The sequence below is a fragment of the Hyaena hyaena genome, unplaced genomic scaffold (assembly GCF_003009895.1).
Source record: "Hyaena hyaena isolate Hyena2069 unplaced genomic scaffold, ASM300989v1 scaffold_388, whole genome shotgun sequence".
NCBI lineage: Eukaryota > Metazoa > Chordata > Mammalia > Carnivora > Hyaenidae > Hyaena > Hyaena hyaena.
In genome coordinates, this window is record NW_024081021.1 from 87,618 (window position 1) to 114,802 (window position 27,185).

A 27,185-nucleotide genomic window follows, 5' to 3' on the forward strand; every position below is an offset into this window, starting at 1 on the left:
TCAAGAAGGTAGAAAACTCCTAAGGCTTAAAAATTATTGACCCAACCTCACATGAGTCTGGGACTTGAATGTACATTATTTGTTTAGGCTTAAGAAACCCAAAAAGAGGGGCACCTTGGTGGCTCAGTCAGTTGAGTATCTGACTTCAGCTCAGGTCATGATCTCATGGTTTGTGGGTTCGAGCCCCATGTCAGGCTCTGTGCTGACAGCTCAAAGCCTCGAACCTGCTTTGGATTCTGTGTCTCCTTTCTTAGCAGCCTGGATAAAATCTTAAAACCATAATAAGTGAAAAAAATAAGTCATAGGAAATAAACAACATGATATCATTTTTGAAGTAAAAAAAGTGAAAATAAACATAGCAATAAGTAACATTATGTAGGAAAGCGAGGGAATAATTCTGTTTGATAGACATTAACGGCTACTAGAAACCTAGAAGATGGTACTGGGAAGGAAAGCACTTGATGGGGTTGAGAGAGCATCAGTACCCTCTGAAGTATTCATTTCTAAACCCTTTTAATCTTTTATGATAAGCCTCTAATATTCATATTTGGGAAAAATGAAAAGTTTTTAAAAGGACGCAAAAAATACTATGCATCCCCTGTAGAAGAGGACTGATGCACACAACTTGCAAGCACTGTGCCCCTGCCCACATGCAGAGTGGCCAGCTGTCCCATCTTGGCAGTGGCTGCACATCACCTGTGGAAAAGAACCAGCCTCACCTGTTAAGGTGCACACCCAGCCCACTATGTTCAAGAGCAGGAGATATATCTGACTTTCCTAACGCAGAGAAACAGACATGGAGAGTTCGGCAAAATGAGGAGACAGAGGAATATGTCCCAAATGAAAGAACAGGACAAAAATCACAGCAAGAGACCCAAGGGAAACATAGATAAGTAATATGCCTGATAGAGAATTTAAAGTATTGATCATAAAGCTACTCACTGCACTTGAGAAAAGAGTGGAGGACATCAGCAACACAGAAATAATAAAGAACCAGTCAGAGATGAAGACTCAATAATTGAAATAACTGAAATAAAAAATTGAAAATTGCATAAATAGCAGGCTAGAAGAAGCAAAAGGATGAATCATTGATCAGGAGGACAGAGTAATGGAAAGTAATCAAGCTGAGCAAGTGAGAGAAAAGAAATTATGCAAAATGAGCATAGACTTAGGGAACTCAGTGACTCCATGAAATATAATATCATTCTAGGGATCCCAGAAGAAGAACAAGAGAAAAAAGGGGGCAGAATATTTGAAGAAATAATAGCTGAAAATTTCTTGAATTTGGAGAAGGAAACAGAAATTTAGATCCAGGAGGCATCGAGATCCCCCAACAAAATCAACCCAAGGAGGTCCACACCAAGACATATAGTAATTAAAATGGCAAAAAGCAGTGATAAAGAACTTTAAAAGCAGTAAGAGAAAATAAAACAGTTACCTACAAGGGAAACCCCATAAGGCTAGAGGTAGATTTTTCAACAGAAACTTTGCTGGCCAGAAAGGAGTGGCATGATGTATTCAAAGTGCTGAAAAGAAAAAAATCTACAGCCAAGAATGCCCTATCCAGCAAGACTATCATTTGGAATGGAAGGAAGGATAAAGAGTTTCCCAGACAAACAAAAGTTAAAGGAGTTCATGACCACTAAACCAGCCCTACAAGAAATGTTAAAGGGGACTCTGCAAGTGGAAAAGAAAGGCCATCAATAAGAGTAAGAAAGGTAGAAAGCACAAAAGCAATAAAAGTACATATATCTGTTAAAATCAGTCAAGGGACTCACTAAATAAAAAGAAATAAAGTATGACACCATATACCTAAAACTTGGAGGAATAAAGAATGGGTTCAAACTTAAGCAACCATCAACTTAAGATAGACTACTATATGCAGAAGAGGTTATATACAAACTGAATGGTAACCAGAAATAACAAAAAAAAAGTAATAAATGTGCAAAAAATAAAAATAAAGGAATCCAAGTATATCACTAAAGAAAGCCAACTTATGGTTAGAGAAGAGAGCAAGGGAAGAAAAAAGCAGAGAAGACCCACAAAAACAAACACAAAACAAATAACAAAATGGGAATATATACTTATCAGTAATTACTTTGAATGTAAATGGGCTACATGTCCCATCTGTCACCTGACATTGGGTGACAGAACAGATTAAAAAAACAAGACCCATCTATATGCTGCCTACAAGAAACTCACTTCAGACCTAAAGACACACGCAGATTGAAAGTGAGAGGATGGAGAAACATTTATCATGCAAATTGACGTGAAAAGAAAACCAGGGTAGAAACACTTATATCAGACAAAATTGACTTTTTAAAAATTAGTTTTTTTAATATTTATTTATTTTGAGAGAGAGAGAGAGAACCCAAGCAGGTTTTGCACTTTCAGTGCAGAGCCTGATGTTGGGCTTGGTCCCATGAACCATAAGAACATGACTTGAGCCAAAATCAAGAGTCAGTTGCTCAATCCACTCAGCTACCCAGGTGTTCCGAGACAAAATTGACTTTAAAACAAAGGCTGTAATAAGAAACAAAAAAGACACTATATAATCACTAAGGGATGTGTCCAACAAGAAGATATAACAATTATAAATACTTATGTACCCAACATGAAAGCACCCCAATATATAAAACAGTAACAAATATAAAAGCACCAATAGATAGTAATACAATAATAGTAGAGGATTTTAACACCCCATTTACATCAATAGACAGATCATATAAACAAAAAATCAATAAGGAACAGTGTCTCCGAATGACACATTGGACCAGATGGATCCAAGAGATATATTCAGAATATTCCATCCTAAACAACACAATACACATTTTTTTTTCAAATGCCCATGGAACATTCTCCAGAATAGATCACATGTGAGGCCACAAAACAAGTCTCAACAAATTCAAAAAGACTGAAGTCATGCCATGCATCTTTTCTGACCACTATGCTATGAGACTAGAAATCAACTACAAGAAAAAAAATCTGGGAAAAACACAAATACCTGGAGGTTAAATAACATGCTACTAAACAATGAATGAGTCAACCAAGAGATCAAAGAGGAAATAAAAAATACATGGAGGCAAATGAAAATAAAAATACAATAATCCAAAATCTTTGGAGTCCAGCAAAAGTAGTTTTAAGGGGGAAGTTTATAGCAATACAGGCCTACCTCAAGAAGCAAGAAAAATCTCAAACAACCTAATCTGATACCTAGAAGAGTATTTCTAGTCAGCTAGAAAAAGAAGAAACAAAACCCAAATCCAGCAGAAAGAAGGAAATAATAAAGATTAGAGAAGAAATAAAGATACAGAAAAGGAAGGGAAGGAAGGAAGGAGGGAGGGAGGGAGAGAGGGAGGGAAGAAAGGAAGGAGGGAAGGAAGGAAGGAATGAAGGAAGGAAGGAAGGAAGGACGGACGGACGGACGGACATATCAGTGAAACTGGAGCTGGTTCTTTAAAGAGATCAACAAAATTGATAAACCTCTAGCCAGATTCACCCCCCAAAAAAGGGGGGTAGGACTCAAATAGAAACAAAAGAGAAATAACTGACGCCACAAAAATATGAAGGATTATAAGATAATATTATAAAAAATTATATCCCAACAAACTGGACAACCTAGAAGAGATGGATAAAATCCTAAAAACATATAACCTAGCAAAGCTGAAACAGGAAGAAATGGATTTGAACAGATTGATTACCAGCAGTGAAATTGGATCAGTAATTTTAAAGCTCCCAACAATTAAGGTCCAGATGGTTTTGCAGGTGAATTCTACCATATATTTAAAGAACAGTTAATAGCTATTCTTCTCAAACTTTTCTTAAAAATAAAAGAGGAAGGAAAGCTTCCAAATTCATTCTAATAGGCCAGCATAACCTGATTCCAAAACCAGATAAAGACACAGTACAAAAAAGAATGACAGGCCAATATCTCAGATGAACATCGATGCAAAAATCCTCAACAAAATAATAGCAAGCCAAATCTAACAATATATTGAAAAAATCATTCACCATGATCAAGTGGGATTTATTTCTGGGATGCAAGAGTGGTTCATTGTTTGCAAATCAATCAATGTGATACATCATATTATTAAGAGAAAGGATAAAAACCATATGAGCATTTCAATAGATGCAGAAAAAGCATTTGACAGAGTAATCCATTTATGATAAATATGGTCAACGAAGTTAGTTTAGAGGAAACATACTTCAACATAATAAAGGCCTTATATGAAAAACAGCTGAGAGCTTTTCCCCTAACATCAGGAACAATGCAAAGATGTCCACTCAAACTACTTTTATTTAACATAGTACTGGAATTCCTAGCCACAGCAATCAGACAGAAAAACAAAAGGAATAAAAGGCACTCAAATTGGTAAGGAAGAAGTAAAACTTCCACTACTTGCAGTTGTGATGAATCCATATAGAAAATATAAAGACTTCATCAAAAAACTACTAGAACTGGTAAATGAATTCAGTCAGGTTACAGGATAAGAAATCCCCATGTACAGAGATCTGTTGCATTTCTAAAAGCAGCAGAAAGAAGTTAAGAAAACAAACCCATTTACTATTGCATCAAAAATAATAAAATGCCTAGGAATAAACTTAAAGAGGTGAGAGACCTGTACTCAGAAAACTATAAAACATTAATGAAAAAAATTGAAGACAATGCAAAGAAATGAGAAGACATTCCATAGTCATGTATTAGAAGAAAAATATTGTCAAAATGTCTATACTACCCAAAGCAATCTATGGATTTGATGCAATCCCTATCAAAATACCAACAGCATTTTTCACAGAACTAGAACAAGCATATCCTAAAATTTGTATGAAACCACAGAAGACCCTGATTAGCCAAAGGAATCTTGAAAAAGAAAAAGAAAACTGGCAGTATCACAATTCCAGACCTCAAGTTATATTACAAAGCTGTAGCAATCAAAACAGTATGGTACCAGCACAAAAATGGACACGTAATCAATAGAACAGAAGAGAAAGCCCAGAAGTAAACCCACAATTACATGGTTAACGAATCTTCAATGAAAGAAACAAGAATATGAAATGGGGGAAAAGACAGTCTCTCCAACAAATGGTGTTGAGAAAACTGGACAGCAACATGAAACCGGACCACTCTCTTTCACCATTCACAAACTCAAAATGGATTAAAGATCTAAATGTGAGCCCTGAAACCATAAAAATCCTAGAAGACAGCATAGACAGTGATTTCTCTGATACTGGCCATAACATCTTTCTAGATGTGTCTCCTGAGGCAAGGGAAACAGAAGCAAAAATAAAATGTTAGGACTACCTCAAAGTAAAAATTTTCTGCACAGCAAAGGAAACAACCAACAAAACTAAAAGACAACCTGCTGAATGGGAGAAGATGTGTGCGAATGACATATCTGATAAAGGGTTAGTATCCAAAATATATAAAGAACATATACAACTCAATACCCAAAAAACAAATAATCCCATTAAAAATGAGAAGACATGGACAGATATTTTTCCAAAGAAGATATATAGATAGACAACAGACACATGAAAAAGTGTTCAACATCACTCATCATCAGGGAAATGCAAATGAAAACCACAGTGAGATATCATGTCACATCTATATAACAAGTACTGGTGAGGATGTAGAGAAATAGGAACCCTTATGCACTGTTGGTGGGAATGCAAACTACTGCAGACACTGTGGAAGGTAGTATGGAGTTTCCTTGAAAAATTAAAAATAGAACTACCGTATGATCCAGTAATCACACTACGGGTATTTACCAAAGGATACAAAAATATTAATTCAGAGGGATGCATGCACCCCTATGTTTACTGCACCCTGTTTACAATAGCCAAATTATAGAAGCAACTGAAGTATCCATTGATACATGAATAGATAAAGAAGAAGTGGTATTTATACACAATGGAATATTATTCAGCCATAAAAAAGAGTGGAATCTTGCCATTCACAACATGATGGTACTAGCGGGTTTAACACTAAGTGAAATAAGTTAGAAAAGGACAAATATTTTATGACTTCACTCATATGTGGAATTCAAGAAACAAAACAAACAAGGCAAATAAAAAAAGAGACAAAGCAAAAAACACTTGACTAAGGGAACAGTTGGTTACCAGAAGGGAGGTGGTGGGTGGATGGGGGAAGTAGGTAAAGGGGATTAAGAGTACACTTATTTCCAGGCAGCTGGGTGGCTCAGTCGGTTAAGCGTCTGACTTCGGCTCAGGTCATGATCTCACGCTTTGTGGGTTCGAGCCCCGCATCAGGCTCTGTGCTGACAGCTCAGAGCCTGGAGCCTGCTTCAGATTCTGTGTCTCCCTCTCTCTCTGCCCCTCCCCTGCTCATGCTGTCTCTCTCTCTCTCAGAAATAAATTAAACATTAAAAATTAAAAAAAAAAAAAGAGTACACTTATTTTGTAGAGCACTGAATAATATATGAAAGTGTTGAATCACTATATTGTACACCAGAGGCTAATGTAACACTGTCTGTAAACTGTAATTAAAATAAAATGATGGGAGAAGGAAGCAACAAATAAATGATAATAGGACATTTAATTTTGGTGGTTATTGGTTAAAAACATTTTCTCCTGGATTATAAATATGTATACTGGGATGTCACTCTACACTCCGCCTGGGTCGAGGATCCTTGTTCTGTTTACATTTCTGTGATGCTGTGTCCTGGGTCAGGTTGGCAGCAGGGAGTAGGCAGGAAGAAAGAAATGGCGGGGTCTGGTAGCTCCTATACTCCATGCAAAGAAATACTTTATGGCCGTCTCAGAATCTTGAATCACATGAACAAATGGGATCAGCATTATTCCCCATCCCCACGCCTTACTCTCACTGAACACAAATCTCATCATGAGTATTTCAAATTGGTTTGGTAACCAGTACTTTTAGAGCTCATAGTTTGTTAGACTTATAAAAAAGGGAAGGTACAATATTAATATCACAAAAGTGATCTCTGTCATATATGTTATTTAGGAGTATGTTCATATTTATATATATTATATATATATACATACCTACACACACACACACACGTAACTGAAGAGAGACTCTAATTCAAAAAGTAAACAACTCTCTAAGAATGATGTTGCTCCGTATTTGCAGGTCTCGAAACTGAGCTGGATTGAGAAAAAAATGGCTGCTACTCTGTTTGGAAAAATGCCATCCTCAACTGTAGAAGAAGCTTTGCAAAATTTCCTCAAGGTATAGTTTGTCTATCCATTATGTTAGTATTGAACTGCCTATGACCTGCACTAGTCCCCCCTACCCTTCTTCATGTAGATCTCCACCAGAACCCCGGGATGGAGTCCTAATTTAAGCATGTCCAAACTGCTTCCCAGAGCAGCTAGGTATGCCCTAGGTCTTAGGCACACAGCCCTTACAACCAAATCCAAGAGCAACTCTCCAGGTCGTGTAAGTATGTGCAAAAAAAGCATTCATGCCCTCATTGTTAGACTTGATCCCAAATACTCGTAATGAGCCTAATATAGAACCAGTTTAATCTTAAAGAACTAAAAGATGCCAAAAGGGAAGTTATTTCAAAAGCCATTCTACAAGTTGAAGACAGTTCTCTAGAACATTCTTAGGGTAGCAGACCAAACCAGTATTTTCATTCCTGTCTTAAAATGTATAATTGCTATGCTAATAAAATTCTAAACAGTTCTATATATGTGTGCATAAAATCGACTTCCTTGTAGGCTAATCCCTTTATCTTTCTCTGGAACGAATTATAGAATCTTATAGAGACTAACATGTTTTATCTTTCCTCATCTACCTATTTCAGATTTGTAACAATATAGACACAATCAGACTCTGTATCTGTTGTCCATTTTGTACCTTCTCATATTTTTTTTGTTGTATCTTAGGGATCAGTTTTGTAGAACTGAGAGGGAATTTGGAGAACACATTCTAAGATCAAAATAGCTTTCATCGTACTTTCCATTTATGAATGAATGCTTAGTGCCTACCTACTATGCTTTGTGGAAAAAAATAAGTATTCTGAGCTTATGTACAAGAACACTCGTGGAAAAGATTACAGGGAATAAAAGTACAAGGGCTAGACATTTCTTATTTTTTATTTCACGTGATCTTTTTTGTTTTATGAAAAGGAAATCAAGGGGTGCTAGGTGGCTCAGTCAGTTGAGCATCCAACTCTTGATTCTGGCTCAGGTCGTGATCCCAGGATCATGGGATTGAGCCCCACAACGGGCTCTACACTGAGCATGGAGCCCTCTTAAGATTCTCATTCATTCTCTCTCTCTCTCTCTCTCTCTCTCTCTCTCTCTCTCTCCCCCCTTCTCCCTTACCTGTGGTCTCTCTCTCTCTCAAATAAAATTTAAATTAAATTAAAACTAAAAAAAAAAGGAAATCAAGACCTCAGGAACTTAATTTTTTCTAGCATCACGCAATGGCAGACCAAAGACATGAATGTAGTTTAAAACTGTATCCTTATTTCCTCACGTTTTATCTACCACTGATAATTAGTTATTTCATTTTAAACTCTGTAAGATTATAGATCTTCAAAGGGGCATCTGAGTAGCTTAGTTGGTCACCCGTCCACCTCTTGATTTCTGCTCAGGTCATGATCTCAGAGTAGTGGGATCAAGCCCCTAGTTTTGATCCGTGCTGTATGTAGAGCCTGCTTAGGATTCTCTCTCTTCCTCTCTCTCTGCCTCTTTCTTTCTCTCAAAATAATAAATAAACATTTTAAAAAAGAATATAGATCATGGGTATATTTAAGATAAAGGGTTCATAGAAGGTGCTAAGCTAATTAGGAAAAATGTTGTTTGGACTTGAAACACATTCTTCATAGTAGCAGTTATAAATGGGGGCTCAGATATTCAGGACATTGCCCAAAAATTCTTAAGGTGCTAATGTACCTGAAATATTACACAGATAAAATCAAAAGTGATCAGAGGCCCAGTGATGTAGAGGTAAGGATTGCAACCTCTGGAACCAGACCCCCTGGTTGAATCTCTGCTCTGCTGCTTACCGGCTGATTAACGTTGGACGAGTTTCTTAACCTTTCTCTCAAGTTAATCAATTACATGGAGATGATAGGACCTGACTCATAGTGTTGTTCTGAAGATTAAAGAAGTTAATACAAGTAAATTGCTTAGAGATTTCCTAGCTCCTAGGAAGTGCTTCATATCAGCTCAGAGAATTTTAATGTCATTAAAATGTAAACACCTTGGCAAACCATCTTGGGGACCTCCCCATTCCGTCATGACCGACATTCTGTCTGAAAAATGGTGGTGTTTGTTTAGAGACTGAGAAGGCATCAGGAACAACCCCCCCCCCCCACGCCTCCCTGTATCAACTGCAACATCTGAGGATATGGAGGAGCCCAAAGTGCTAAGGGCAAAGGCCAAGGTGGGGAAGTGAGAAATCTGGGTGGTGAGGGGAGAGAAGGAACTTGGATCCCACGTCCTAGGAGAGTCTGCAACCTCTGGTCCCAGCAAGAGGTCATGCTTTTGGACCCTGGACTGTAGGACTTGTGTCCCCAGCTCTGTCCCTCCAAAGAGGGCTCACAGGGGCTAGGAATGTGTCCCCAGACCATCCAGCTCAGTTCTGTAGAGATCTAGAGCGTTGGCTTTAGAATCAGACAGTTTGAGATCTGAGCCTTTCCCTGTCTGTGTGACTTGACCATGTTTCCCTCTTTCTTCTAATCTTAAATTCTTCATCTGTAAAGCAGATGAATATCTACTTTATATGATTTGTGTGAAAATTCATAAACTAATACATGTAATTTTCTTGGCCCAGGATCTAGCCCATTAACTACTCTAACTACAAGTAAGTAAATAACTTTGCTTTTTTAAAATTATTTTGCTCTTCTAACTGATGAAATCTGATCCTCTACAGCATCACAGCATCCAGGGAGGTGGTTTTAGACCAGGAGCCATCTGTGAATCCTGTGTGGGAATTCTTTCCAACTATAGCATGCCTCCCACCTCATCCAAAATTCTGGCATGATTCCCTCAGACAGTGGTTCTCAACCTTGGCTATACATTAGAATCATCTGGAGAGCTTTAAAAAATGCCAGCCTGGGGGTGCCTGAGGGGCTCAGTCAGGCGAGATTACAGCTTTTGATTTCAGCCCAGATCATGATTTCACTGTTCACGACTCACGTGGAGTCCATGCTGTCAGCACAGAGCCTGCTTGAGATTCTCTCTCTCCCTCTCTCTCTCTGCCCCTCCCCAACTTGCACTCTCTTTCTCTCTCTCTCTCTCTCAAATAATAAATGGGTGAACTTTGAAAAAAAAATGCGAGCCCAGACCATGACCCAGATTAATTATTTCAGAATCTTTGAATATATTAAGGTATAGGTTATATTCAATGAAATGCATCCATTTCAAGTGTACAGTTCATTGAAGCTTGACAAATTTATTTACTCACGTAACCACCACCATTTTAAGATTTAGAACATTTCTATCATTCTCAAAATTTCTCTTTGCCCTTTTGCTGTCAATTTCCCTCACCCCCTGCCCTAGGCAACCACTGATCTATTTTTCTGGGGTTTTTTTTAGCCTATTCTAAACTTTTATACACATGAAATCATAGAGCTGTACTTTGTGTGTATCTGGCTTCCTTTGCTCAGCATAATGTTTTGAGCTTCGTTCATTTCATTGGTGTATCTGTAGTTCCTTTTTACTGCCTTGTAATATTCTATTTTGTGGAGGTATACCACAGGCTGCTTATGCATTTGCCTATTCATGGACATTTGAGCTGTGTCCAGTTTGGGGCTATTATGAATAAAGCTTCAGTGAACATTCATATGCAACTTTTGTGTAGACATGTTTTAAATTTTCTTTGGGAAGTACCTGGGGATGGATTATTGGGTCATACGGAAAGTGTTTTCAAAGCTCGATCCATGTTTTTAAAGCTCTCAAAACTCTCCCTGTGCAGCCCATTGTGTGGTTGAGGGCCTGGAATGAGGGCTGGGGTGTGGGTAGTAGATAACAGGGGTGGCAGTGTTGGGGGATAAATGGACAGCCTTGATCTCATGCACTCTTTGCAACATATGATCTCTGGATCTCTCTTAGTGGTTTTACCACCTGCAGAGCCACCTTCTATGTCCTGATATGATGGAGGGCTGCTGCTTGAGTTTATGAGATGTTTTTAAAACAATGCTAGTTTATTCAGTAATGTTTATCAAGCACATACCTGGTACCATCGTGGCAAATGTAGGGAAGGCAGAAATGACCAACACAGCTCCTGTCTTCAGGGAACTGTACAGCCAAGACCAAGTAAACAACTACAATAGTCTCTGCCAGATAGGGTGTTCTAAGAGCCTAGCTAGGAACTACTCCTTAACTAGAACATTCTACTGAGCAACACTACCTTCCTTGTTATTTATTTAGGTGAGCTCTTTGGTTAAACATTAGAATCTGCTCCATTTAAGGAAGTTGGTGTTGTTAGTAGCCTATTTTCCTTTGGCTGCTGCTGCTTCTTTTTCTTCTTTTTTTTTAACCATGAGCACAAAAAGAGAGAGAGATGTTCTGATTTATAACCAGTATGGTTAATTAAACTTAAGTGCTAAGGTATATATGCAGGATTAAAATGCCAATATTAAGGAAATAAGCAATCGCTGTCAAGATAACATCAGCATTTTTCACAGAGCTAAAACAAGCAATCTTAAAATTTGTATGGAACCAGAAAAGACCCTGAATAGCTAAAGGAATCTTGAAAAAGAAAACCAAAGCTGAAAGCATCACAATTCCGGACTTCAAGCTGTATTACAAAGCTGTAGTCATCAAGACAGTATGGTACTGGCACAAAAACATACACTCAGATCAATGGAACAGAATAGAAAACCCAGAAATGGACCCAAAAACGGATGGCCAACTCATCTTTGACAAAGCAGGAAAGACTATCCAATGGAATAAAGACAGTCTCTTCAGCAAATGGTACTGGGAAAACTGGACAGCGACATGCAGAAAAATGAACCTGGACCACTTTCTTACACCATACACAAAATGCACTCAAAATGGATGAAAGACCTAAAAGTAAGACAGGAAGCCATCAAAATCCTAGAGGAGAAAACAGGCAAAAACCTCTTTGACCTCAGCAACAGCAACTTCTGACTCAATACTTCTCCGGAGGCAAGGGAAACAAATGCAAAAATGGACTATTGGGACCTCATCAAAATAAAAACTTCTACACAGTGAAGGAAACATTCAGCAAAACTAAAAGACAACTAATGGAATGGGAGAAGATATTTGCAAACGACACATCAGATCAAGGGTTAGTATCCAAAATCTATAAAGAACTTATCAAATTCAACACCCAAAAACCAAATAATCCAGTGAAGGAAGGAGCAAAAGACATGAATAGACACTTCTCCAAAGAAGACATCCAGATGGCTGACAGACACATGAGGAAATGCTCAACATCACTCATCATCAGGGAAATACAAATCAAACCACAATGAGATACCACTTCACACCTGTCAGAATTGCTAACATTAACAGGTCAGGCAACAACAGATGTTGGCCAGGATGCAGGGAAAGAGGATCTCTTTTGCACTGCTTTTGGGAATGCAAACTGGTACAACCACTCTGGAAAACAGTATGAAAGTTACTCAAAAAATTAAGAATAGAGCTACCCTATGACCCAGCAATTGCACTACTAGGTATTTATCCAAGGGATACAGGTATGCTGTTTTGAAGGGGCACGGGTACCCCAGTGTTTGTAGCAGTGCTATCAACAGTAGTCAAAATATGGGAAGAGCCCAAATGTCCATCAACGGATGAATGGACCAAGAAGATGTGGTATGTATATATACAATGGAATATTACTCAGCAATCAAAAAGAATGAAATCTTGCCATTTGTGACTACGTGGATAGAACTAGAGAATATTATGCTAAGCAAAATTAGTCAGAGAAAGGCAAATATTGTATGACTTCACTCATATGAGGAATTTAATATACAAAACGGATGAACATAAGGGAAGGGAAGCAAAAATAATATAAAAACAGGAGAGGGGACAAAACATAAAAGACTCTTAAATGTAGAGAACAAACAGAGGGTTGCTGGAGGGGCTGTGGGAGGGGGGATGGCCTAAGTGGGTAAGGGGCATTAAGGAATCTACTCCTGGAATCATTGTTGCACTATATGCCAACTGACTTGGATATGAATTTAAATTAATTAAAAAAGAAATCAGCTGCTTATGCTCATATGTTGAAGCAAGTTTTCTGGACAGGTTTTGGACAGAGCTGGGCAACTACTGGACCTAGAAGAAGGTGCAGTTGAACAAAGGTTAATCAAATTCTTCCTTTTAGAGAGACTTAAGAAATGCACTTAGTAGACTTGAAGAGTTGAGATGGAAATAATCGGGCAAGAGAGAAGCAGCAGAACCAGAATCCATCCATACCCTGGGTGGCTCTCTAGGCTTTTCAAGGCTCTGGCTAGGACTGAACTTGACAGTGTCCTCTCATCTGTTAGCAGCCTTGCTGTCTCACCAGCAAGTTCTTGGCAGATCCACACACTATTCATCTCCTCGGTCCTAAAGAGTAAACACCCAGTCTAGCTCCCCAGCCCAAGACACTTTATTCTAGGATCCTTTCCTTTCAGATTTTGTAGCGAGTATATGCCCTTTACCAAAGATGTGAACTCCTCAGCACCCTAAGTCTTAGATCCATCCAATGGTATCCATCTTCAAAACACATGTATCCTTTGACTCAGCGATTCAACTTCCTTAAATCTCTTCTACAGACATAATCACACATGTACACAAGTATACAGGAGGAAGTATGTTCATTGATCATTATTAGTAACAGTGAAAAAAATGTCTAAATGTATAATGGAGAATGCTTAATTTAACTATGGCATATGTGTAATAGGAAATACCCCTCTTAGGAACAGTGAGGTAGGTCTGTGTACCTACCTCAAAAATATGTCTTTGATATGTTGTGGGGAAAAAAGTTGTGGACCAATGGTTAGAAAAGGTCCCATATTCATTTTTCTCAAAAGTGAATTTTTTGTTTTTTACTTGTGTATGGTTGATAAAAGTTCTGGTACTGTTGATAGTGGTTACTCCTGGGAGATGAGATTGAAATTGAAAATAAAATCAGAACAAAGAAACTTTCACTTTTAATTTTGGAAATGTTTGTATCACTTGTATCTTGTAGAACAAGCATATCTTTGTAAATTTTTTAAAGTAACCTTCTTGGGTCGCCTGGAGAAGGTTAAGCATCCAACTCTTGGTTTCAGCTCAGGTTGTGATCTCACAGTTCGTGGGTTCGAGCTCCATTTTGGGCTCTACGCTGACAGCAGTATCATCCTCGACTCGTCTTCCAAAATAGATTATGAATTGAATAGGACTTGTCCTGGGAGGATGTATAACCAATTGTCTCTGTCCTTAAAAAAAAAAAAAAAAAAAAAAAGATAAGTTATACAAAGGAATCCTGAAATCTTAAAGTATCTCATTGTTTCATAAGCTTTATAAGTGTAATAATAATAATCTCATTTTAATGGATAATCTCAAAAGCTGTATTTCCACCATCCTTGAACTGATCAAATGATTCAGATGTAACACAACCAACCTAAATTTTTAGCACAATTTGGTTAGTATTTGATTTATTGAAATATATCCTCTTTACGGGTTGTGATAATATTGCCCCATTTATTCTTTTTTTCTGTTCTCTCTTAAAATCAGGTTGAAGAACTACACCCTGGTTTTTCTAAGTCCAATTACCTGTTCTTGGCCAAGGTAAGGAAGACCGCTGTTTTAAGATCACTTTGAATCCATTACATAAAAACGGGATTCCCCTTCATATTGTCTACTTCTCATTTGTAGTGTTATATCGATCTTGAACAAATGGATGATGCCATGAAGTTTTGTGGCTTGGCAGTATTGCTTCCTTGTGTCACCAAAGAGGTAAGTCCTAACAGTGACAGCGAAGGCTGTTATTCTCACCAGTCCTTTTGCAGCTCCAGATATGAAGTTAGACACTCAGAGGCATCTGGATTTTTCTTCCATACCAAAACATTTTGGATTTAATTTAGATTTAACACGTACTGTGAAGTTTTTAGAATTGCTGTGGGTCACCCTTCACCAGCAGACTCCCTGTATCTTTAAGGGACACACAAATCAAGGGCTAGCGGTTAAAATATCCTGGTGCTTGTTAAGCACAGACCACAAGAGGAGGGCCCATCTTCAGTCTCCAGCTCACAGTAGGGTATGGTTTTCCTCTACCGTGAAGATTAAAAATCATGTATTAACATTTTCTTGGCCTCTGAACACCTCCCGTTAACGAAGAAGAAACTATCATGTTGCTTCTTGCCCTTCTCTTCGCTAATTCAGGATGCTGGATGTGCTCTGGTTTAGGAATTTCTGAGTTAACTACCCAGTGTGTGTTGCCCTGAGCCGTCTATTGGTATTGCAGGGACAAAAGGAAATGCATCCATGTGTTCCGGCTCCCTTCTCACACCGCCAAACATTGTCATCCTCAGAATCGCAGCTAGAAGGAATGCCGCAGAAATGAGCACCCTTTTCTTCTCTGTCAGAGCAATACTGGCTCCCATGTGTGTTGTGATCTCAAATACAAACGCGTGAGGCATGCGCACAGCCCTCTGGGAGCTCACAGCCTGGGAGAGAATATGAGTCATATATCCAAGTAACTGTAGCCTAGGGTGAAAAGCCTGAAGTGCTAAGAGAGGTACAAATAATTGGTTATGGAAACAGTGAAGAGGGAGAAACTATTTTCACCTGGAAAAGATCAGGTAGCATCCGAGGTAGGCTTTGTAATTGTATGCAACGTGGAGGTGAGGGGGCAGCGCATCGCAGGTGATGAACACAGGCACCGCGGTGGAAAAGCAGAGAGTTGTTTGCTTGGAGGACGAGGGGCAGGGTTGTTCAGTCCTGGGAAATAAGGAGGAAAAGGGGAAGCGGATAAGACCTGCCAGGAACTTCAGGGTTCCGGGATGCCTGCGTCCTTAAACAGGGCTACTCGGGCCTCACTGGGCCTTTCCAGTAACCGCCCGTGCAAGGTCCTAGATGGCTTATGTCTGGAATTTCCTACAGGGTTGAGGGTCCTTCTAACTCCGATCCCTCGCTTGGTTCTGCTGGTTAAAAGGAGGTGCACGGCAGCCTCGGCTCAGGGGCGGCCCTATCTCCAGAAGACACTCTGTGCAATTGTTTTGGCAGAAAACGGATTCTCTCCCTCTGGTTGCTTGCTCCACGGTGGTGGGGGGGACGCTATTATCTTTTCCGTCGCTCCGCAGTGATGTCAGTTCCAGTTACATGCAGTCGTTTAAAACTGAGGGTCTGTGCATTCTTTTTAGAATTTGAGATTAGAATACAGTATGTCGTGAGGTATAATACCTGGTTTGACATGCAAATATTTGTGCATGAAATATAACAAGGGCTAAATATTGATGTCTCCCCCTCCACCCCCCCCGCCCCCCGCCAAGGTTTGGTCTTTGTCCCCTAAGTCTCTCCTCCCCCTCCCCCTCCTCTTCTCTCTCCCCTTTCCTCTCCCCCTTCCCCCTCACCTTTCCTTCTTCCTGCCCCAGAAACTTATAGTCCATGGCTTCAGATGCCATTTACCTGCCAGGGATCCTCAGTTCGTATCTCTAGCCCTCCCTTCTGAGCTCTAAGACCTGATTATCCAACTTCCTACCTGACCTCTGTCCCTAGATGTGTCGAAGACACCTCAGACTTCCCTCGTCATTGGGCCTTTGGAGCTACTCTTCTCCATCTTCCCCTCTAGTATTTGGCATGTCCATCCATCGGTTGGGAATCCTCTCCCTCAGCCCCCAATCCAGACATCCATCCACTCCCCCAGGTCTCAGTCTTCCTCTTCTAAAGCATGCCTTGAGCTACCCAGCTGCCCTCTCATTCGACTGCTACCACCAAGCAGGAAACCACCCGAGTTCACCGGACCGACGACGTGCGAGCCTCCCACTGGTCTCTGGGTTTCTTTCTCCCGCCAAGCCGTTCTTGACTCTCAGTGGCATCCAGAGGAATAGACCGCGTAAACCTCCATATGACACTTCTTACTTGAAACCCTTTGCTTTGGGGATAAAGCCCTAAATGTTTAGCATGTCCTTCAAGGCTTGGATCTCTGTTGCCCTCTCTCCCCACCTCTACACTATGCCCTTCCCTGCCTCACACCCTGGGGACCTCTTCTTGCCTCTTCCTGAAACACTCCCTCCCAAGCCCTCCACTCCCTTCCCCTGCTTGATTCCTACTCACCCTTCAGGCCCCACCATAAATGTCATTTCTTTAGGAGAGACTTCCTTGCCACTCCCAGGCAAGAAAGTTCCTCGTACTTTTCCTTCACATCATCCAGAATGGTTGTGGTTGTACAACTGTTTGTGTGATTGTTCCAGGAAAGTCGCGGCCAGGTGTGTTTCATTCACCCCTCTACTCCCAGGCCAACGACCATGCCTGGCATGTAATAAGCACCCATAAGTACTGGTAGGAAAAATCAGAAGTCTCATACCGTGCAAATAAAAAGAATAATGCTAATAGTGTTAATAAATAGGACTGGTAATAAATGTAACTAAGAAAGCTGGGCATTGTGGGAATATTTAGGTAATGGGCAACATAGCATTAGTAAATATTTCCCACGTTACACATTTTCCCAATGATGTTTCCATTTGTATTTTCTAGGAGGTTTTGTTTTGTTTTGTCTTGTCTCAAGTAGTAATGTAATGTCAAGAATATCCTAGTATTTTTTTCAATTAGAAAATAGGCCGAGGAGAGTTATTTGTAGTCCCCATCTCTGTAAGTTTTTCCGGACTGAAATATACCCCATTAGTGATTTTGCTGACAAGTCTGTTCATTTCCAAAATGTCTAGCGGAGCCACTAATAACAGCGAAGATAACCCAGCCATCAGTGAATCCCCTGCCTGACATACTTCCTTCTTTTCTGTGGTGCTTGTAACCTCTTCCTGGCATTGGAGTCATTTGTGACGTCTCCTGTCCCTTCCACAGAGCTCTAAGCTCCTTACACTGCACCTGACATTGGGACCGTCAGCCCTTGGGCTCTAGGGCCCAGAGTCCTACATGTGAGCAACTTTACTTCCCCAGAACTTGAAACTGCAGTATTTTATTATTCATGTGGCCTTTGCTTGACGCTAGGAAGGTAATCTCGGGTCCTAGGAAACAGTCTACTTTGAAACCAAAAAAGGATCCCTGTGTGTAAGGCAGTGTGAGAATGCTTGATGAATGAAATCATGACCTGGCAGCCTGGGAGTCGTTTGCCTGGACAAAGCATCCGAGTTACTGACCTGGGGCAGGGCTGAGAAAGTTGGGTGCCGAGAGCGTTAAGTAATCTTTTGTTTTACAGCAAGAGATGTGCTAATCTGGTAAAGACAAAAACTGTTTTAAAATTGTCGTAACATTTTGAAGTGACATTAATTGCTCTTCTAAGACCAACTCTTGTAGGACAGTAAATAATCTATACCAGAAACAGTGTCAGGAAGAGAAGGACTCCAGGAGTGCTCAGAGGAAAAGGATGCGGCTTCCTGGCTAACAAGTTGTGTGGTTGGCTTTCAAGTTACCCATTGTTTCAAATCCTGGACTGTATTTCCATCCTGTTCCACAAATAGACAATCATCCCTCTCATCAGTAATCACTCTTAGTAATAAAATCCTAATCCTACTTTTAATTTTCTATTCATTAAGACCTCATATTTGATTTCTTTTAATTAAGAGATTGGTTTTTCAGTTAAGTTTATAAAATATAGTTAGTCCACAGATTATTCAGCCTGCCTTCCATCTAAGGGAATGCTATAGCTCAGAGTGAGGAGTGGGTCAGTTACCAAAACCCAGCAATAATTGCCCACAGCCTCATTTGTTAGAAATTCTTATTTGCCTGCCTATGTCTGGTTTGAACTTACTTCTTATAGATTAACTCCTCTATGCTATCTGGGCCTGGAGAATTCATTCTTCCTGGTACATTTGAAAAGAAATTAGGGGTGCTTGAGTGGCTCAGTTGGTTAAGCATCCAACTTTGGCTCAGGTCATGATCCTCAGGGTTCATGGGTTCAAGCCCCATATCAGGCTCACTGCTATCAGCATGGAGCCTGCTTCGGATCCTTTCTCCCTCTCTCTCTGCCTCTCCCCTGCTTGTGCTCTCTCTCTCTCAAAAATAAATATTTTTTTTAAAAAGGAAATTCATAAGGCCACTGAGGAAGGGACAGACTTTCCCACTCTCTGAGGAGACATTTTCCTGAGTTACAGGCAGGGATTTTTATTCTGTTTACAGCCCCCTATGTCTGCTCTTTGGGTTCTAACCTTTTATTCATTGGCAGTCCAAAATACATTACTTGTTAAGCTTTCTTGATATAGAATGGGCTTGCTTGTATTTTTTAATTTGATCTTAAAAACACCTTAAAGAAGCTTTTTAGACCTCTTTTTTTAATGTTTATTTATTTTGAGAGAGAGAGAAAGACAGAATCCCATGCAAGCTCTGCATGTGGAGCCTGACACAGGGTTTTATCTCACTAACCGGGAGATCATGACCTGAGCCAAAATCAAGAGCTGAATGCTTAACCAGCTGAGCCACCCAAGTGTCACTCTTCGATCTCCTTTAATAATATTCTTAAAAATAACTGGTGACACAGCATCAGTCTGGGATCAGTCATTCTTACCCAGCACCCAGTCTAGTCAAGTTGGTGTTTGATAATCATTTACACACAAGCCAGGGGTATAACAATTTAATACAAGTATGTCTGTCTCTTATTTATCCAAAGCCTTTGGCAGAGAGTACTGATATATTTTCCCATATGTGCCTCTTTCTTATGGCACTTGTAATGTCTTCCTGGCATGATGGTTATTTGTGACATGTCTTCTATCCCTCCCAGGGAGCTCTAAGCTCATCACACTGCACTTGATATTGAGAATGTCAGCCCTTGGGCTCTAAGGCCTAGACTCATGCATGTGACCAACTTTGAATCCCTGGAATTTGAAACTACAGTGTTTTATGGAGAGAAGGGGTGCTGTCTTAGAAAAAAGGTTTGGATAGTTTGAATCTGGAGAAGAAAGGAATCACCTGAATTCAAAGCCATAACCTGAGTCCTTAGATGACATTTGAGCAAATGTGGCCAATATATCGAGTGCTTGAAACATAATGACGAAGGCCTCAGAATTACTCAGATGCCTGTGCAGTTGACAAGCTATGAGGAGAAGGCTTACATGGAGGGGAGTGTCACACCATGTGAGTGTAACTGGTGTGGCAAAGGCCTTGGTTGGAGGTCATCATTGAAGGATCAGCGCAGAATTCATATGTCGAAAAATGAATAGATGAATGGATGCAGGCAGACCTTTCACATCCTCTCCTGTCCCCCTCAGCGGCAGACATCTCACACTGTAGAGGAGCTCTTTGAGAATGAGGACACACCCACAGCTCAGCTGACTCAGCATGTGTTACCCAAAGAGAAACCCTAACAATGTAACGAATGTGGCAGACACTTCAGCCTGAGAGCTAACTTCTGTTCACTCCAGAGAATTCACACAGGAGGAAAACCCTTTGCTCATAACCAGAGTGGAAATGCCTCCAGCAATGACTCATCCTTTAAACAGCATGAGTGAATTCACATGGCAAAGAAACTATATGAATGTCATATAGGTAAAGCCCCTAGCTGATGTTCTAACCTTAGCCATCCTGAGAATTCACGCTGGAGAGAAACCCTATAAATGTAATGAATGGAGAAGAACCGTCAGCCTCAGCTTTAACCTTTATAGACACTAGCGTTCCCACAGGGGAGAGATCCCATCACCTTTAGCCAAAGCTCAAGCCTTCAAATGGGCAGAACACTGAGTAAACCAAGAAGGAAGGCACCAAGTCTTTACCAGGAGGAGGAAGGCATTTGGGAAATACTAAATGATTCATGTTAGAGAAGCAATTCAATGAAATGAATATGAGGAACCCTTTCCTCACAGAGCGATATCATAGGACACATGAGGATTCTCAGTGTATAAGACACTCTCGGTATCAGGATGGAAGGAAGATCATGATCACACATACCTTAGTCAGCCTTCAAATTCTCACCCGGGGGAGTCTCCCAGGCTTCAAGTCAAAGTAGAACTGCCTTTATCTAAAATTTATATAAGACACCTCATACTGGAAAACAAAACCATCAAGAACCCTTGAGAACACAATCCAGCCTATAATTTAGACTTTTGGCAAAGGACATATCACTGAAAATAAATGTAGTGTAAAGGTGTAGAACTGTGATGCATTCTTGAAAATGTTGAATGCAGAATTTGTAAGGTGTACAGCATACTTCTCAAAACTAGAACAAACTATCCTAAAATTTGTATGGAACCACAAAAGACCCCGAATAGCCAAAGTAATACTGAAAAATAAAACCAAAACGGGAGGTAATCACCATCCCAGACTTTAGCCTCTACTACAAAGCTGTCATCATCAAGACAGTATGGTATTGGCACAAAAACAGACACATAGACCAATGGAACAGAATTGAGAACTCAGAAATGGACCCAAAAATATACAGCCAACTAATCTTTGACAAAGCAGGAAAGAATATCCAATGGAAAAAAGACAGCCTTTTTAACAGATGGTGTTGGGAGAACTGGACAGCAACATGCAGAAGAATGAAACTAGATCATTTTCTCACACCATGCACAAAAATAAACTCAAAATGGATAAAGGACCTGAACGTGAGACAGGAAACAATCAACACCCTAGAGGAGAAAGCGGGAAACAACCTCCTTGACCTGCACCGCAGCAACTTCTTACTTGACACATCCCCAAAAGCAAGGGAATCAAGAGCAAAAATGAACTACTGGGACCTCATCAAGATTAAAAGCTTCTGCACAGCAAAGGAAACAACCCACAAAACTACTAGGCAACCGACAGAATGGGAAAAGATAGTTGCAAATGACATATCAGATAAAGGGTTAATATCCAGAATCTATAAGGAACTCACCAAACTCCACGCCCGAAAAACAAACAACCCAGTGAAGAAATGGGTAGAAGATATGAACAGACACTTCTCCAAAGAGGACATCCAGATGGCCACCAGACACATGAAATGATGCTCACCATCCCTCCTCATCAGAGAAATACAAATCAAAACCACACTGAGATACCACCTCACGCCAGTCAGAGTGGCTAAAATGAGCAAATCAGAGAACTCTAGATGCTGGCGAGGATGTGGAGAAACGGGCGCCCTCCTACCCTGTTGGTGGGAATGTAAACTGGTGCAGCCCCTCTGGAAAACAGTGTGGAGGTTCCTCAGGAAACTAACAATAGAACTCCCCTATGACCCAGCAATAGCACTGCTAGGAATTTACCCAAGGGACACAGGAGTGCTGACGCATAGGGGCACATGGACCCCAATGTTCATAGCAGCACTCTCCACAATAGCCAAAACATGGAAGGAGCCTAAGTGTCCATCAACGGACGAATGGATCCAGAAGATGTGGTTTATCTATACCATGGAATACTCCATGGCAATGAGAAACAATGAAATCTGGCCATGTGTAGCAACATGGATGGACCTTGAGGGTGTTATGCTGAGCGAAGTAAGTCAGGCAGAGAAGGACAAATATCATATGTTTGCACGTATAGGAGGATTAGGAGGAACTTGACGGAGGAACAAGGGGGAGAAGAAGGGGGGAAATGGTGGGGGAAAGGGAGAGAGGCAAACCATGAGAGACGCTTGAATGCTGACAAAAACTGAGGACTGATGGATGTGGGGGGGAGGGGGGATGGGCATGGAGGAGGACACTTGTGGGGATGAGCACTGGGTGTTATGTGGAAACTAATTTGACAATAAACTATATGTAAAAAAAAAAAAAGAATTTGTAAGGTGTAACAGGCAATAAGATAATTCTCCTTAGTAGATTAATAAAAGTTGTTGATAAAAAAAATCTAATAATTGTCCTTAAAAAAAATAAATGTTATGCTGAGTAGTTGACCACCATTTTTCCTTTATTACATCACTGTGGAAAGCTGATCAGCTTCTATTCTTTTTGCAGCTCTAAACATATTTACAAAAACTTTGTTCAATCAGAAAACAACTTTTAACGTAACTGAAAAAATGGAGAACACAAAGTAATGTGTTCTAATGATGGCATTAGTGTTGAAATATGTAGCTACATGGCAACAGTGAATGGAAACATGGACAATTAAACACATACTTTGTAAGTGATTCAGATATCTCGGGTGATACTGATGCAGGCAGTAGACATGCCCCATTTTATGAAACACTAAAAACAGACAAAGGCGTGGAATTGAGAAATATGCCTAAAAGCATGAATCAAATGTACAATATGGCTGAAACTAGAGGGAACGAAGAGATGAGAGCCTTGTGTACCTTTTTCTTAAAGACAGGGTCTTAAGCAACAAGTAACAAATGAGATTTTGGGGTGGGCATGCTGGCTACCATGTGGAGACTTGGCTTGGCTTGGAGGGACGCAAAACTAGAAGAAGTAGCATTTGTGTAACTACTGCAGTAACACAGACCTGAGCCGATGATGCCGACTAAGATGATGGCAATGAGCAGTGAACAGAGATGCACAGACTTAACAGATTCATGGGTGGCATTCTCTGCAAAACTTAGAAATTGGATATTGAGGAGCTAGAGGACTCAAAAGAATGAGATCTCAGTTTCTGGCTTTAGCAACTGACCAAGGTAGATGGAGGTACACTTTAAGGACCCAGGGAGAACCAGGTTTGGTAGAGAAGGTGAGCTCAGTTACAGACATTTTGAGCTTATGAGATTTTCAAATCTATAAAGTGGTTGTGTATTTGTCATATAAATGATGTCTGAAGCCATAAGATGGCGGAGGTCACCCAGTGAGGTTATATAGTGTTTGAAAAATAGCAGGCAAAGGATCAACTTTGAGAAACAGCAACATAATGGAAGAGGAGGAGGAAACGGAAGCTGCAAGTGAGACTGGAAGAAGTGACCACACAAGACAAGCCCTCAGAAGCCAAGGGATGGCAGATGTGATCACCTCTGTCAGAAACCCTGGAGACGTCAGGACCAGAATGAGTGGAGTTAAATCATGTCTGTGTCACTGGTGACCTTAACCCAGACTGTGTCAGTGGAAAGATGGAAGCAGAGACAGAGCACTGAGAAAATGCTGTCAGTGCTGGTAGACGTACTTCCAACAATTAGATGGGCAAGAGAGGAGGAAAGTAAGGTGGCAGTTAAAGTGCCAGAGTCGAGAAATTGTTGTTTTTTTTAGATGGGAAATGGGGGAGCATATTTAAATGATAATGAGAAAAGGTCATCAGAGAAGGAAGGATTCAAGAAAGACCAAGGAGAGAGGAGATCATTGGTAGAGTTCCTCGGGACCTAGGAGGTCAGAAAGGGATCCGAGCACACCAGGGTCCTCTTTTTTTGTTGCCGGCTCAATAGAAAAGCTGATGGGTTTGTAGACTTGGGAATTTGTAGAGACCCAGGGCAGGTGCCACAGAGCGGGGAATGGGCTTTTGTCTTTTAGTAAGTGGGTAGCTGGATATAGAACCTAAAGTGGGTAGGAAAAAAGGCAAAGCAAAAAATAATAATAATAAAAATAAGTCAAAGCAGGCGAAAGCTGGTAGAAGACAAGAAGGAAAAAAACCTCTCTAAACTGCAGAAGTGGAAAACGTGGTGTTGAGAGTGATTGGATAAGTGACACCCGGAGATCGGCAGGTGTATTCGGAGGGCGGGATGCCTGTTCCAGAGGCAGTGCGGTTAGTGGTAGGTCATGACGCAGCCCAGGGTATGCTCACGGGGGTGGCGGGGAAGGGCATCAGAGCTGGGGAGGCCACCTCCCTGGAGGCTGGGACCCACGGTCCCCGGGGACTAGGATGTCTCCAACCGCGACGGCAGACCTTGGTGGGAGAGCGCCCCAGGTGCCAAAGCCGTAGAAATGAACGTAAAAGGAGAGTGAGCAGGAGTTTAACAGCTGTAAGAAATGGTAGAGGGCAACTATCCTCTACCCCCAAAATGTATTCTCTCAGCAAATGCTTTGGTGGTTGTGCAAAAGTGACTTCACACAGGAGTGCCAGGGGGCTCTGTAGAAATGTGTGAGGAAAAGAGGACCGGTGGGAGATTGAGTCGAGGAGAACGGTATTGGGGGGAATATCGATGAGGGTTGATGGTGTGAAGGGCGGACATTTTGGACAGTAACAGAGGAAAGCATGTTTGGAGGTAGTCGTTTTAGCTGGCATTTTGGGCTAACAAGCCTGCACGTCAAAAATAAATAAATAAAATACTTGGATGGAAGCCTCGGGGAGAGAGGTACGACAGGAGGGGTGTTGTGTGTGCAGGCGTGACTGTGGGTGTGCGGTGTGCGTTCACTGCCGGTTAATTTGGGGTGTGTTTTGGGGGAGTTCTTTGTAGAATTTATGCACGTGGGCATAGAATATATGCACGTGGGCAAATATTGCTAAGCCATGATCTTAATTTTTAAATTTTTCCTTATGGTTTGTTCATGTTCATTTCTTTAGGCGTCTAGTGGAAATAATTCTCTCATGTCATTATTCTGTAAGCAATTGATCCCTAGAAGTCAATTAAAGGGAAATGTTACTGCTAATAGCAGGCATCCTATTTAGGGACTTGTAGGTACCAGGCACTAAACCATCTCCAGGGTTACCAAGATAAACGTGACTTACAGCTTATTTTCTGTAAGTTCTTTTAAATAATGCATTAATCCTCTAAATTCATTAATCATATTTTCTCACAACCTTCAAAAAATATTGATTTGCTAGAAGGTAGACATCTGATTGACTAGACACTACATTAGATTAAAACTATTGAAGAACTTCCAAGATTGGGTTTTTTAAAAAATCTAACAGCCACTTCCAAATACTACGTTATTCATTTTTTCTCATCTATGTATTTTAATTTGTTACATCCCTTAAATTCTTTCTAATCAGGGGCTCAATAAATGTTTGTGAAATGCAAAAGTGCGTAGGAGTACCTTGCCATCTAAATTTATTGCCACTGTTTCTAACCTCCACTCTTGTTTTACAGAAATAACAATACATGTGGAGTATATTAAACCACGTAGAAAACATAGTATATGGTTTTTCATCTTTCACATAAACTACTTGATGAAGTCAGTAATGAAGTCTAGACCTTGCAGCGGAATCTCCGATTTCTTCCAATCTTGCTGCTAAGGCTAGGACTTCCTCCACATCATACAGCTGAAGAAAAAAACCAATGTTACCATTAACACACTGGTGAAGTCCAATATGTCCGCTTACAGGGAAGGATCTCTTCTTCCCATATCCCCCCACTGCCGACCTGGTTGGGGAACAGCCCGGAAGTAGCCCTCTGCAATTACACGTGTTCTCAGAGATCTAAATCATGCCTGGATCTCAGAAATCCGTAGTGTCCTTTTAAGGGTCCTTCACAAAGTATCCCCTCATTCAACCAAAGATTGTTTCAAAGTAGCTAGAGTAGCAGGATAAATGTGTGAAATTTCACTGTGTGTTTGTATTTTCTTTATAGGATAAAGATGCACAGAAAGAAGTGAAAAAAATAAGCGCTTCCTTGAAGAGGTAAATAAAAGAACTTACTCTTCAACAAATCAGATGTGGTCTACTAAAATTTAAACTAATTCAAGTTGTGTTTTTTATTATCCCTTTTTCTTTTCTGATGTAAGGGTAATGTGCTCAGATCTGAAGGTAAAACCACAGTTTTGCAGAATGCATTCCACTAGTAGCACTACAAAACTAATCATGTTGTTTGGAGAAGTCTGTTTCGCATAATGTCAGTACAAAATGATCTTTAAACATGTATGATTTATATTTTTCCTATCAATATACTATAATCTTCAGAATATTTCTTTAAATAAAATATTTAAATCAATTCAATAAAATGAACTCTAGCAAGTGTTTGATTCCTGCTTCCATGGAGACTTTGGGAAACAAAATTTCATTCATGTGAATGAAAGACAGAAAAAATAGGCAGAGGTCGTGAACACGTTGACAGAAGAGGAATAACAAAAGAGGAAATATATTTTAACTAGTAATCAGAAATGTGAATAAAACTGCATTAAGGTAATGTTTTAATATTAAATGAGCAAAGATTTTTGTTTTCTTTCGAAGAAATATCTGGGGCGCCTGGGTGACTCAGTCGGGTGAGCATCTGCTCTTGATTTCGACTCAGGTCGTGGTCTCACAGCTTGTGGGTTCCAGCCCTGCATCGGGCTCTGCACTGACAGTGCGGAGCCTGCTTGGGATTCTCTCTCTCCCAC

General features: G+C 40.4%; 1 protein-coding gene across 5 annotated transcripts in view; it reads left to right on the top strand.

Annotated features, from left to right (window-relative positions):
* RMDN2 (regulator of microtubule dynamics 2) overlaps window positions 1-26,536 on the top strand; it is a 67,788-nt gene extending 41,252 nt beyond the window's left edge. For 4 of the 5 annotated variants that reach the window (XM_039251231.1, XM_039251229.1, XM_039251227.1 and 1 more), the window contains 4 exons: window positions 7,115-7,213; window positions 14,668-14,721; window positions 14,809-14,889; window positions 26,438-26,536. In XM_039251231.1, the coding sequence (XP_039107162.1) occupies window positions 7,115-7,213; window positions 14,668-14,721; window positions 14,809-14,889; window positions 26,438-26,491 (288 nt within the window). In that variant the 3' untranslated portion in view covers window positions 26,492-26,536. Of the gene's footprint in view, window positions 1-7,114; window positions 7,214-14,667; window positions 14,722-14,808; window positions 14,890-16,798; window positions 17,109-26,437 lie in introns of those variants that run through there. The other variant, XM_039251228.1, reaches the window with a different exon arrangement.
* Window positions 26,537-27,185: the final 649 nt, after the last annotated feature.